Source organism: Pseudochaenichthys georgianus, chromosome 9, assembly GCF_902827115.2.
Source record: "Pseudochaenichthys georgianus chromosome 9, fPseGeo1.2, whole genome shotgun sequence".
NCBI classification, from domain to species: Eukaryota; Metazoa; Chordata; class Actinopteri; order Perciformes; family Channichthyidae; genus Pseudochaenichthys; species Pseudochaenichthys georgianus.
The window spans coordinates 36,557,098-36,570,776 of record NC_047511.1 but is presented as its reverse complement, the minus strand read 5'-3'; the positions used below and the strand labels follow the sequence as shown (position 1 = coordinate 36,570,776).

Genomic DNA, 13,679 nt, shown 5'->3' with positions numbered 1-13,679 from the left:
TCTTTGGAGGTGGTCTTTCAGGCAATTGGCTAGTGACTTTACAAAAAATATCATTTCCCCAAGGGGTGAAATTAACTCCATCTCGCAAAAACAGCCCAGGACTGTCATGTCTAATGTTGGAGTGGTCAACAATGGCACCATTTAGGCTATGAACAAAAGTAGCCATAACACTGTTAACAAACTTCCGGGCCTTGTCCATTTTGACAGGATTTGCACCAGCCCTCCACCGGCGCCTCTGGTTCATCTGGGAGAGCATGATCTTCATGCCAGGGTGCCGATGGTGAAGCTGGTGCAGGTCCTCCTTCATCTGGTTCAGCAACTGAACACTGGGCACATCCCCCAAGTCATTGCCGCCACAGTGGATGAGGAGGACATCCGGGACTGCTCTTCCTCGCAGGGAGTAGGAAAAGAAAGGGAGGACACCTCTCCAGCGCAGTCCACCCCAACCGAACCAGCACACCCTCAGGTCGAGGCCAAGGTTGCTGCTGATGGTCTCTGTAGCTCTCTGGGCTCCACGCCGGACATAGCTGTCTCCGATTATCCATACAGTCACTATGGGAGGAAAATAAATGAGAGCAACAAATGCTTCAGATCATGAGGAATATCAAATCAATTATAAAGGGTTTCTCATTTTGTTCCTTTGACAATAACATGCAAAATAACTATGAAATCACACCTGTATGGTTAAAAGTAACAAGAGAGCAAAACCTCAAAAAACAGATTAACAGCACACAGTTTATATATATATATGTATATACTGTGTGCTGTTTATCTACAATTGTGCACACATGTATATGTATAGTATGTTTGTGTGTAATGTCAACCATCTGAAGTCATGTAAAGTAAGCCAGGACCATCAACTTACAGGTTGTGCAGTTTGGCGTGGAGGAGGTTGCCATCTTCATTTTTCTTAATGCTGAAATAAATAAAAATGGTTTAATCAATATAAAAGCACCTTTCTTTTTCTACAGTCATATTTCATTAATCACATTTAATTCACGCAACACTGGCCATATCTCTGCTAGTTTACAAAGTTTAGTTACAAATGACATTTATATTTGAAAAACGGTGAAGCACTTAAAAAACAATTGTATAGTGTAGGTTCAAGAACATTTAAATCAAGTTTTGTAAAGTTACAGGGTATCTTACCTTCAGAATATGCCGGGAACGAGGAGCAGTGACCTCAAGCTGGGTTGTTAGCATAGGTTGTTAGCTTAATACTGAATAGAGCATGTTAGCTTAGCTTCTTAGCCTGAGCTAGGTCTGGAACGTCACGCTCGGTGGCAGCAAGTCCCGCCCTGTCCAACCTCGGCTCCGCCTCAGCTCCGCCTCTTTGCCCTTATTTGGAGCAGGCGGGAGAAGGCGGGAGTTAGACTCTGACGTCGCTGTCGAGCCGTTAGTGGCCGACTCCGCCTACTAAGGGCTTCACGGCAACTCTGCAGAATCCTATGGGTGACGTCACGGACCCTACGTCCATTTATATATACAGTCTATGATATGAACTGAAGAGCCACATGAAACTAGGCAAAGAGCCGCATGCGGCTCGAGAGCCGCGGGTTGGCCACCCCTGCAGTACATCACTCTTTTTCACTTCTTACTCAGTCAGCCAGAGTGCAGATATCACCATTAGATTCACAAACCTGAAACATCATCCATTTCTTCACTGCTGGTGATGACATTGTTGTCAGCTGCTGATACTGCTGCTGCTGCTGCTGCTGCAGCTTGTGGCGCCTGCTTCGATGAAAATAACTTTCTAATATCCATAACTTTATAGGCTATTAGCTTAAAACTTGTCAGGCACTAGGAAGGATCACTTCTTCTTCAGGGCAGGGAAGGCTACATCTTTTTAATGTTTAATGTCAACCATGTGTGCAGATGGCATGAAGTAGAAAAGATCGCTAATGCAGCGTTAGCATTTCTCCCCCGGGCTTAAATGGTGTATTATAGATAGAATGATCACACCGGTGTGACAGTACTCTTCCGTTCAAGGGTTCAAGAAATATGACTACTACTCTTAGTTACTGTTTAACATTTTGGGTTAATTCATGTTAAGGCTAATACAAATGACAAGGCTAAGACTGTAATGCTAACTAACGTGCTTGCTACTAGCTAGGTAGCTAACTTGATCCAGCCAGCCACTCCTGGTCCTTTCATCAGACGGGAAGCGAAAGAACGAACAAGACCCATTGCTGGTATGATAACAACCTGGTACTAAGCACACAGGCATCTTGTTATCTTATATTAGCTATCTCTTATATTTAGCAGAGGAAAACAATTGTGACATCTGTTATGACATCACTTACGCGACTCTGGGATTTGTAGTCTTTCTAGTTGCGTATTTTTCATAGTCTTATATTTCAACAGTTTTAATAATAATACATTCGATTTATAAAGCACCTTTCATTGCTCACAGCAATCGCAAGGTGCTACAGGAGGCATAATAAAAACAAACAAAATAAACAAAAGTTTAATCAAAAGCTTTTTTTAAAAGAAAGGTTTTTAAGCCTTTCTTGAAGGCGTCAGTGGTCTGTGGAGTCCTCAGGTGGTCTGGGAGAGAATTCCACAGACGAGGAGCAGCTGCACAGAAAGCCCGATCCCCCATTGTGCGGAGTTTGGACCTCGGGGGGCGAAGCCGATGGTTAGTTTTGGAGCGGAGGTTGCGTGTGGAGGTTTGAGATGTGAGAAGTTCCTTCAGGTATGGAGGAGCGTTCCCGTGGATGCATTGATGGGTCAGTAGTGCGATCTTGTATTCGATCCTGAAAGAGACAGGAAGCCAGTGGAGGGAATGAAGAACGGGTGTGATGTGGTTGTATTTTCTCACCCTCATCAGGATCCTAGCGGCACTGTTCTGTACATATTGGAGCTTCTGAAGGCTCCCACTAGGAGTCCCGATGAGGAGAGCGTTGCAGTAATCGAGCCTTGAGGAGACGAAGGCATGGACCAGTTGTTCAGCATCTGACAGGGAGAGTGTGGGACGGAGTTTTGCAATGTTCCTGAGGTGGTAGAAGGAGGTTTTGCACAGGTGTTTGATGTGGGTGTCAAAGGTTAGATGTCTGTCAAATCTTACACCCAGGTTGGTAACTGCTGTGGAGAGGGGTATGTTTTGTCCAGAAAAGGTAATGTGGGTTATGGGGGATGACTGGACCTGGTTTGGTGTGCCAACTAAAATAGCTTCTGTTTTGGAGCTATTTAGTTGCAGGAAGTTTTCTCGCATCCAGGCCTTTATCTCCTCAATGCAGGTGTTAAGGGATGTTGATGGGAGCAGTGACGATGATGGTGACTGTGAGGAAGCATGTGGGATAGAGTCTGTCTTAGCTGCGTGTCATCAGCGTAGCAATGGAATGATATTCCATGCTTGCTGATGACACGGCCAAGGGGCAGAGTGTACAGGGTGAACAGAGTGGGCCCAAGGACCGACCCTTGAGGGACACCACAAGTGACAGTGTGTGTCTGGGACCTCGCACCTCCCAAGGAGACGTACTCTGTTCCTATACAGACAGGTAGGACTAGAACCAGCTCAGGGCGGAGTCAGAGAGTCCGATGGTGTGTTCGAGGCGCTGAAGGAGGATGTTATGGTCGACAGTGTCGAATGCTGCAGTCAGATCCAGGAGGATGAGGAGAGATGGGGATCCAGTATCAGCCGCCATCAACAGGTTGTTTGTGACCCTGACCAGAGCTGTTTCAGTGCTGTGGGCGGAACGGAAACCGGACTGGAATTTTTCAAAGAGGCCGTTTAATTGTAGATGGTCCTGAAGCTGGGCGGCAACTACTTTTTCCAGCACCTTGGCTAGAAATGGGAGGTTGGAGATGGGCCTGTAGTTGGCGAGGATATCTGGGTCTAGGGTGGGTTTTTTGAGAAGGGGACTGATGACGGCAGTTTTAAGAGCCAATGGAACATGACCAGCCTTGAGGGAGCTGTTGATGACGTAGGTGATCATGGGACTTATAGCCGAGATGTTCGATTTGACAAGGGCTGTGGGTAGAGGGTCTAGTGTGCAGGTGGAGGGTTTCATCTTGCAGGTGATGTCCTCAACCTATTGCTGAGAGATCTCCGTGAAGCAGCAGAGCAGTTGGAAAATCCCATGCTGTGGGTTAACAGTAGGGACAGACACAGCGCAAGGGGTGGAGAGAAGAGAGTGAATAGTGGCAACTTTTGTCCTGAAGAAAGTAACAAAATGATTGCACTGCTCTTCTGTAGTGTCGATGTGTGAGGGAGTTTGTGGCTTGAGGAGATGATCAACAGTAGAGCAAAGCTGCTTGGAGTTTCCAGGATTTGTACTGATGATGTCGGAGTAGAATTGTGACTGTGCTTTTTTTGAGTGACTTGGAGTAGGTTTTTTGATGTTCCTGATATGCTAATCTGTGAACAGTGAGTCCAGATCGTGCGAGACGCCGCTCGAGTACACGCCCAGCTGCCTTCATGCTACGCAACTCTGAAGTGAACCAAGGGGCTGAGCGGGAGAAGCTGACTGTTCGTGATTTCAGTGGGGCGTGGAGATCCAGGACAGTACTCAGTACAGTACAGGTTTTGTTGTATTCCACTGATTCACTGACTGTAGTGAAGTTTGCAGAGGGGGGGATTTACTGCAGGTCCAAAGTCATGATGTCTGTGTCGATGTGTTTCAAATTTCTAAAATAGATTTGACGTTTGGGCTTGATGTGGTGAGACAATTTGAACTCCATTGAAACAACCTTGTGATCCGACACTCCCAGATCGTACACCAACAGATTTGTGATGGGGGCCGAGTCAGTGATAACCAGGTCAAGCTTGTGCCCCCTGGTGTGTGTGGGGACATCAACATGCTGTTTGAGGTTGAGAACATCCAGTAGTTGCAAGAAGTCAGCTGCAGGTTGGCGGGAGGGGGTGTCAACATGGATGTTCAAATCCCCCAGTATGACAGTATTTGCAGACGTGGTACAGACTGAAGAGAGAAGTTCATTTATCTCTGAGAGGAAGGCTGGGTTTGGTTTGGGTGGCCGGTATGAGAATAATAGTCATGGGGAAAGGGGGTTTCCATTTGAATGCGAGGCATTCAAAGGAGGATAGGTCAGGAAGAGACAAGGGGGTCAGTTTCAGGTCACTGCGGTCATGGCCGTATCCACCATTGAGGTCACCGAGGTCCGGACCTCGGTAATCTTTTCCGAGCTGTGTATACAAAAAATGTGTGATATAATTGCAGTAAAAGGGATTCTTTGTAGTACTTCCATTTACTGCCGATGGGGGCGCTGCATAACTACATAGCCTCGATTAAAGCAAACAGAAGAAGACGACATGTATCAACAAACCACCGCACCGCAGCCCGGATTTGAACCGGAGCAGAGGAGGAGTGATGAGGTATCTAGAGATCTGAGTCCAGCGGGCTGCTTGTGTTTCTGTTCATCAGGACATCATATGACCAGCAGATCCTGTGTGAACGCTCTACGTTAGTCAGTGGACGTCCGACAACATGCACACTAACTTATATTGCAGCTATAGGCTATACTTTAGTTTAAATTGTGTGAATAAACTAGCTAGAGAGCTATTTAATTACCTTTTAACAAACGTTGTAATGCTTTTCTTTCATTTCAATTTGAGTAAAACATTGAAGATATAACATGGTATTGTTTTCTTTTCACACTGACTCAGATATAATGAAAAGACTACGTCAGTCGAAGCTCAGTTTTGGTAAGGAAGAGACAGGACAGGCAGAGAGAAAGAGAGAGAGAGAAAGTGATGGAAGCCAGGGAGGAACTGCAGGTATAGTCACACAAACGAATGTAGGCTTAATAACCCCATCTATCTATCTATCTATCTATCTATCTATCTATCTATCTATCTATCTATCTATAACGTAGTCTTCATTTAGAATATAGACAATAGGCATAATTTTAAAACAACATCTTTGTTATGATGTCATAATAACATACAATTGTATAAAACACAATTTGCTTACATCTTTGTTCTCTTTTGAGAATCAAACAAAACTGATTTAAAGTTAAAAAAAATAATGCAAACAAACAAGTGAAATGTACGGAGCCCCTAAAGGGACATGAAAAAAAAAATAATGCACAAATAATCAGAAATAAAAACTCATTACTCGCATAAAATGAGATCAAAACGCATTTTAATGGCCAAATGAACCTTAAAATAGGCATTATGAAGGTCCATGGGACGCCCTGCCCGTAGAAGCCTGACGGGCAAGGGGTCCGCTGTGTCCGCAATGAAGGTCTATGGGACGCCCTGCCCGTAGAAAATGACGGGAAAGGGGTACCCTGTACGTAATATAGCGACGGGGAGGGGCCCTGACCGTCCGTCAATATGTGACGGGATGGGAGTGAGAACGTGTTGCACACACACACACACTTCCCATTGGGCCGGTACCGAAGTGGGCTGCCCGTTGACAGTTTACGTGGGCTGGGCTGGGTGCGAGTCCCGGGCTGATTTTTAGTCCCAGTCCGCCCATGATTTATAGCTGTTCAATGAAAGTAAACACAGTGTAGGCGGTGCGTAAAAGCTCTTTGAGCGCTGGTGCTGCTCTTCTCTGAGTTACACCTCCCGCTGCCTCCTGGAGTGACCACACACCCCTGGCCGAAATGTCCTTAAAGTGAAGTCTAAGTACGATATATATCTCAAATAATGTATGCACTGTCATTTCCCCACGTAAACATAACAGTCTGCAATGACATGGTTGTCTCGTGTTCCACTTCCTTGGTGCATCGGTAACTTTCTCAAAAAAAAATAAAGTCAGGATAACGGATTCGTTTCTCGTGCGCACGAGATACTAACCCGTTATCCTGACTTTTTTTTTTCTCCCTCTGTTTTTTTTTTTTTTTTTTCATGTCCCTTTAGGGGCTCCGTAGAAATGAACTAAATTGCTGAATTGATTTTAATTCACTGGCAGGAGCGACAAGTGAGGAGGAGCAAGAAGTGAGCAACAAGGGAGAGATTGAACAAAGAGAAAGAGTAGAGGACAGAGAGAGTAATGAACAGGAAGAAGACAGAGAGACTAAAGAAGATGGAAGAGAGGCTGCAGGTTATGGAAAGGAGGGAGACATGGAAAATGAATGTTGACAATGTTGTGTGATCACTTTAGCCTCTTCTGCATGTCCAGATCATTAATAGTAACACTCAACTGATTGTTATGCATTACACTTTAAAAAGAATTGATGCTGCAGCCCACTGACATGGTTTGAAATCAATATAGTATCCAATTTGTGACCCCCCACAGGACTTAAAAAGCACCTAACTAGATCATGAAAATCCCAAAAATCTCGGGGAAGTATACCCCCGAACCCCCCTAGCATGTTTGGACCTCGGTATTTAGGAAATCCTGGATACGGCCCTGACTGCGGTGTATTACGGCTAAGCCTCCACCGCGACCAGTGCGGCGGGCTTTCTCCAGGTAATTATAGCCAGGAGGACAGGTTTCATTTAGGACTGAAAAGGCCTCTGGCTGATGCCAGGTCTCAGTAAGAGTTGTTTTACGACAAACTGTGACTTTTTTGACATGGAAATGATTTTTTAAGATTGACAAACATCATATGTGTAATTCGTGGGACAATTCAAACGGGATCGAAATATACGTTTTCTCTCTACATTGACTTCAATACATAATTTTTCCGAAATAAGGTCCCATGGACCGGAAGTAGATGGGCGTGACTTGCCCATCTACTTCAGGGCTCTGCTTCAGGCAAAAGCTCCCCCAGTCACATCTGTGTTTTTGCCTGCTCTAACAAGGATGTCTAAGGGAGTTAAACGTTGTGCTGTTGTTGGTTGCAAAAATCGGGACAAGGGCAAGGTACTGCATGCAATGCCATCCCTGGAAAAATACAAGAATCTGTGGCTAGAGTTCATTTTCCAGGGACATGTGCCAGAAGACTCCAGCAGATGTCTGCTTCTGTGTTCACAACATTTTGCCCCGGACATGTTTATGAACTTAAATCAAGTCAAAGAAGGATATGCCTCCAGACTAAGGCTAAAACCGGGAGCAATACCCACCATCCAGGACCAGGCCAGTGAGGCCACATCCAATTTGGAAGCTGTACGTTTTTATTTAGCGGTGTTTTTCATGATAAAGCTATTCTAGCTTGTAGCATGTAGCATTGCCGTATCAATGTCGCCTAAAACCCAAACAGTAATCGGTTAGGTGTTTATATGTTTTTGTAACATTTTATTTTATTTTGTACGCTCCGCAGTCTTTGCTTTTATTTTAATTATCAGGCATTTGCTAACATGCTCAGACATACTGCCGCAATGGCGATCTGTGTCAAGGCTGTAAAGCCACGCCATAGCAGATAATACAAGTATTTATTCTCGTATTTATTAGTATTTTGTATCCTCTAAAATCATATAAAGCAAGTTTATAATAACAAACGTAATCTTCTGTAGCTAAGTTCCTTTTTTTGCAGCGTTATGTACAAGCTTTTATGATTGTAGTCTGTAAGAATGATCAGATATCATCGATCTGTAAGCTACGCTACTAATGAAACACGCCGTTTTTTGCAGCGTTATATGTAAAAACGTTTGTGTGTATACTTGTCAGCGCACATTAATTTGTGTGTGTGTGTGTGCGCGCGCGCGCGCGCACGACTGTTAGGATACAACAGTGTGTACAACAGTGTGTATGTGTGCAAGGGGGGGAGACACCACGAGTAAAACCGAGCTAAAGCACCGTTGGTTTGTTGTTGTTGACGGGGCCTTACCTCCAGCAACAGGCTAATTAGTGGCTAGCACTCATTACAGTCACTGTAAACTCAGCCCCTCTAGAACACGTTACGGTTCAAAACTAACTCAGATTGGAAAAGAATAAGCAAAGAGCTTTGCTAAATAGACAGTTTTAGCCCCCATCTTTTGGGATTTCAGACTATAATTATCTAAATAGTATTTTCTCATCCTGAATACTAAGTTGAGATGATTTTTTTCTAACTATGTTTTCTTCTTTACAGGCCAGCACCTCACATACTAGCTGCAGATTACCTGTGATGATAGATTCTGCATGTCAGACTGACCCACCGAAGCACCGTACTGTTCGTACACAGCTATCATTGAGCACTCTTCGAGGTTCACGTCGAAGTACAGGTTGGAAGCACATTTTTAAAATGTTCTTTGGATACATCTTGACATTATGATGTTGTAGCCTTGCATTTGTGTGCTTGTAATTTTTGTAAAGTCTATTTGTTTTATCTTATTTTTTTTGTTTTAATGTCGAATACAATTATCTTACAGCTGTCCAGACTATAGATTCCAGCAACTTTGATGTATGGACATCAAATGTTCTCGAGGCAGCGCCCTCTTTTATATCCACCCCTACAGAGAGACCATCAAAGAGACGTCGTGTGGACCCTGAGGAAAAAGAAGAAGAGGAGGAGGATGGCAGCTTCTCCGTGGTGGCTTCAGACGGGCTGGATGATACCTATGACCCAGCAGAGTCCGTCACAAATGATACAGAAAAAACAGACATGTTGTGAGTTTAAAAAATATCATGTGTGTGAATTCATTTCTATCTTTAGCGATGTCTTTGACAAACGCTAAAAAAAATTCTTTCTTTGTTCATTTAGTACTTTTAAAAGCTTTAGCTAGTTTGTGGTATTGACCATAGGTATTTGTAGGAATGTCTTGGTGGCATGCACAGGCTGCACTGCTGCATGATTCAGCTTTACACTGGCAGTTAATTCTGCGTGTAGTCCATGGCAATGCTGTCGCAGAGGGTAGGGAAACATAAACACCTCGTTGTGTGATGACATGGGCCCTTTCTCATTTCTCTAAGGAATCAGGATACAGCCGTTCTGTATTTTATTATGCGAAGCACGAAATGGTTTTAGACAAATATCGACTCTTTGTAGATATCTACTAAACTAAAGCATACAAATAAAGAGAGTAATGTAGGCCTGTTATATTGAGTGATATATATTATACACACTGCTCTGCTTTCTGCACGGACCTCACAGCTGTTCTCACTGTAAACCCCGCGGTGATGAAACCAGTTAATAAAATAACATCCAGAGCTGCAGAGCTGTCATTGGCTGAGATAAGTCCGGCCGTGCGTCACGACTCTTTTAAACATCTCTGTTGCCGGAAATACAACTGGCGCGGAGGACCCATCAGTGTATCCTCGATTATAGAGCCTCCTCGATGCTCAATCCTCGGTCCTCGAAGTGCATTTAGAGAAATGAGATGTCCTTCAACATGACGGGCTGAAATCCATTTCCGGGTCACTACCGGAGGATTCGAGGAGAAAGGGCCATGCAGTTTTAACAACACCACAAACCAGTGAAGAAGGAAATGTATTAAAATACTTTTAGACTAGATAAAAACACACACACACACACACACACAGCATCGTAGATCCGTCTACATACTCAGCCGCTCTCTCAGTATACTTCGTCAGTAAAAAGAAGGAGAGGCGTTTGTTTGTTTGCTTTCACAGAAAACAACAAAAGCATTTAGATAAGGTAAAGAAAAATAGAGGCAATCTTGATATTAGATCACACCACCCACACTACTTCTGGCACCACACCCATCTTCGAACTCTGCCTTCACTTTGATCATGCAACCTCTTTTAAAGTCAACTTTAATTTTGACACTATTTAAACATAAGGTTTTGTGACTGCATCTTTCACGGTTGGAGCATTATAACAGTGACTGCTCACAGCCAATCAGATATAGAAACATGTGGTTGATTCCTGAAAACCTCTTCTGTGGTAGTTCTGCTACAGGAAGTGTCTCATTTGCAATTATGACACACACACACACACACACACACACACACACACACACACACACACACACACACACACACACACACACACACACACACACACACACACACACACACACACACACACACACACACACACACACACACACACACACACACACACACACACACACACACACACCCATCAATGCAAGAGGAAGTAAGGTGCATTGCTCTATAGGGCCCAAGCTGTGTGATGGGGCATAACATCTCTTTTTTTTTTTTTACAGTGGTAAAGAACACATTCCCTATAACATCAAGACATACATAGTGTATGAGACCTGCATCATGGAGCTTTTCGAAATGTGTCCTGTGTGCCAGCGAGTGTGTGATGTTCAAACTCGAAGGATGGGTACATTTCTATCAGTGGAGCAGCTGTGCCCTCATTGTCAGTTTTCAAGACTGTGGAATAGCCAGCCTATTGTACGGAGTACTCCAGCTGGGAACCTACAGCTTTCCACTTCAGTGTACATCAATGGAGAGTCTTTCTTCAAACTTGAAAAGGTAAATAAACAACAGGTATACGTTTTTTTTAAATAGTTGAATATGTCAAATAATGTTGTTGAATTATGTAAAGACTTGTTTCTATGAAAATCCATGAACTGCTTTTGCAGAAACCTTTATTTAAACCCCCTTTAGGTCTTGAAAGCAATAAACCTACAGCTTTTCGAGTACGACACCTTCCTAAGGCATGCCAAAATGTTCATCGAGCCAGCTATCGTGTCAAACTTTAAGACATCACAGGAAATGATGCTTCGGCGGCTCAGTGAAGAGGACAAGATAATACCTGGCGGTGACTTGAGGTCAGACTCTCCTGGTAATTATATTCTAAACATTGGAAAGGTCAAATGCCCCACACTTCAATCAGAAATAGTATTCATCATACAGAGTAATGTAAAGATTGTACAATTATTTTCACAGGCCACTCTGAAAGGTCAGGCAGCCACACCACGATGGACCTCAAGACCAACAATGTTGTTGACATCCCGTTGTTTAAGGTGAGTGGAAAATTAAATATAAACCTTTTTTATGTTTAGTTTCACACGGTTTGCACATGTCATGCATTTCAATAAAATGTCTTTATTTATGTATATTTCGTATATGTTTTCTGACAGAGCGATGAGGTTGGTGGAAGCTGTCAGATGGAAAAAGAAGGTCTGGAAAGGGGTCTGGCGTTGTTGCAGGAGCATGGTGTGACTCTGGTTTGCATTATCACTCACCGTTGACTAGGGGTGTAACGATTCACAAACATTTCTGTTCGGTACGTACCTCGGTTTTTAGGTCACGGTTCGGTACAGCAGAAAAAATTATCACAAAACATAAAATATTTGTTGTTTTTTTTAATTATTATTAAACTGTGAATAATGTATTCACTCAAATAAACACAAAATATAATAAAAATAAACATTAATGTGCAGCATTTCGACGAGCTGAAATAATCTGTATTTGAACTGTACTGTAGCCTACTAGTACCTAAGCAGCCAGTTTGACATTATGACTTGCTTGTCATTGTATTTTCATGTTTTTTTTAAAGAAAATTAACTTGTCCAAAGGGCAGATCTGCTGGCACTAACAATGTCTCCTGCTGTGGAGAACACCCTCTCGCTAGGGACAGAGGTAGCGCTTTGCTAACATGGCAACATAAGGACATTTGGCGTTTGTAATAGCTTTGGCTCGGTCTAAACTTTTTGCGAGTGGTGGAGGCTTAAATGCAAGTGGGAGTTGGGTTTGCACTTCAGTCTTTTTTCTTTTGGTACCGGTGATATTCACGTTCGGGTGATGCCTTTTCAAATGAGTGTGCAAGTTTGATGTATTGCCAGCCGCGTATACAATTTTAGTTGAACAATGCCGCCAAACAGTTTGGTTCGGTCCACCTGTCTTTGTCCGTCATCCTTGTACGTAACTGCGAAACCAACATTTTCCCAAACTGGAGACTTCAATGATGCTGGAGGATTTTCGAGCTCAACTTTATCTGCGTTCGCCATTTCGACAGTTCCTCAAATTACTGACTACATTTGAACGCATCCCTGTGACCAGCTCTCATGGCAAGGCAAGGCCATTTTATTTAAATAGCACTTTTCAGCACGTGGCGATTCAAAGTGCTTTAAAGATTCAAAGCAAACGACATTTAAGAACAAATACATACTCATAGTATGCCTCTCGTCCAATGAAATTACTTGCTCGCTCTATGACACGTTGAACCCAATGTGAGCAAATTACTCTGAATGCTGCGACACAGCACCTGAGATTTCTTCCAAAAAGTTGTTCACGTTCTCAATTTTTTACGCTTACCGTTATATTCGTTCGGTACACACGTGTAACGAACCGAAAGAACCGTTACACCCCTACCGTTGACCCTTAATACAGAAATCCAATGTGTAAACGAAACATTCCTTTTTTTTAACGTTTGCACAGGTTGCCTTGATGACTTGATGGCCCTCATCTTTGATGAAAACTTTGTGGACCCGGCACCATTCAAAGAGGAGATTTTGAAGGTCACCATCACAGAGGACCTGTGTGCTCAGGACGAACGGCCTGTCAAGGAGGAGGTCATTGAAAGCTTTGTCACCCAAGTCAAGACAGAGGCTTTCTGAATCCTGCATAAAGGTTTTGGGGCTCAGGAAACTGCAAATCCTGAGTACTACACAGGAAGGAATGATGACTCTGATCCTGCGTCTCAGGAAGCCTTATAGCACCCGCTCATAAAACCCTTTAAGGCTGGATACTGCTGGTTACGCCTGCAAGAATTGCTCGGTCAAAAGATCACTAAAACATCTACCTTTTGATGTGTTTAAAGCTACATGTATTCTTTTATGGGTTAAAGGAACCTTTTTTGTAGATGACCGAGACACGTTGTAAAGTGGGACAAATGAGGTAAAACACTGTGCAGTTTTAACTTCCATTTGGAGTTATGACAATAAAGGCTTTACAGTTTCTATAAAA

General features: G+C 43.4%; 1 protein-coding gene across 5 annotated transcripts in view; it reads left to right on the top strand.

Moving 5' to 3' along the window:
• LOC139432838 (uncharacterized) overlaps window positions 1–13,679 on the top strand; it is a 27,636-nt gene extending 13,957 nt beyond the window's left edge. The window contains exons 1-8 of one of the 5 annotated variants that reach the window (XM_034091678.2): window positions 7,657–7,778; window positions 8,926–9,058; window positions 9,206–9,443; window positions 10,967–11,240; window positions 11,376–11,553; window positions 11,658–11,734; window positions 11,852–11,927; window positions 13,152–13,679. In XM_034091678.2, coding sequence (XP_033947569.1) covers window positions 7,719–7,778; window positions 8,926–9,058; window positions 9,206–9,443; window positions 10,967–11,240; window positions 11,376–11,553; window positions 11,658–11,734; window positions 11,852–11,927; window positions 13,152–13,330 — 1,215 coding nt within the window. In that variant the 5' untranslated portion in view covers window positions 7,657–7,718 and the 3' untranslated portion in view covers window positions 13,331–13,679. Of the gene's footprint in view, window positions 1–7,656; window positions 8,022–8,925; window positions 9,059–9,205; window positions 9,444–10,966; window positions 11,241–11,375; window positions 11,554–11,657; window positions 11,735–11,851; window positions 11,998–13,151 lie in introns of those variants that run through there. The other 4 variants (XM_034091675.2, XM_034091674.2, XM_071204401.1 and 1 more) reach the window with 4 other exon arrangements.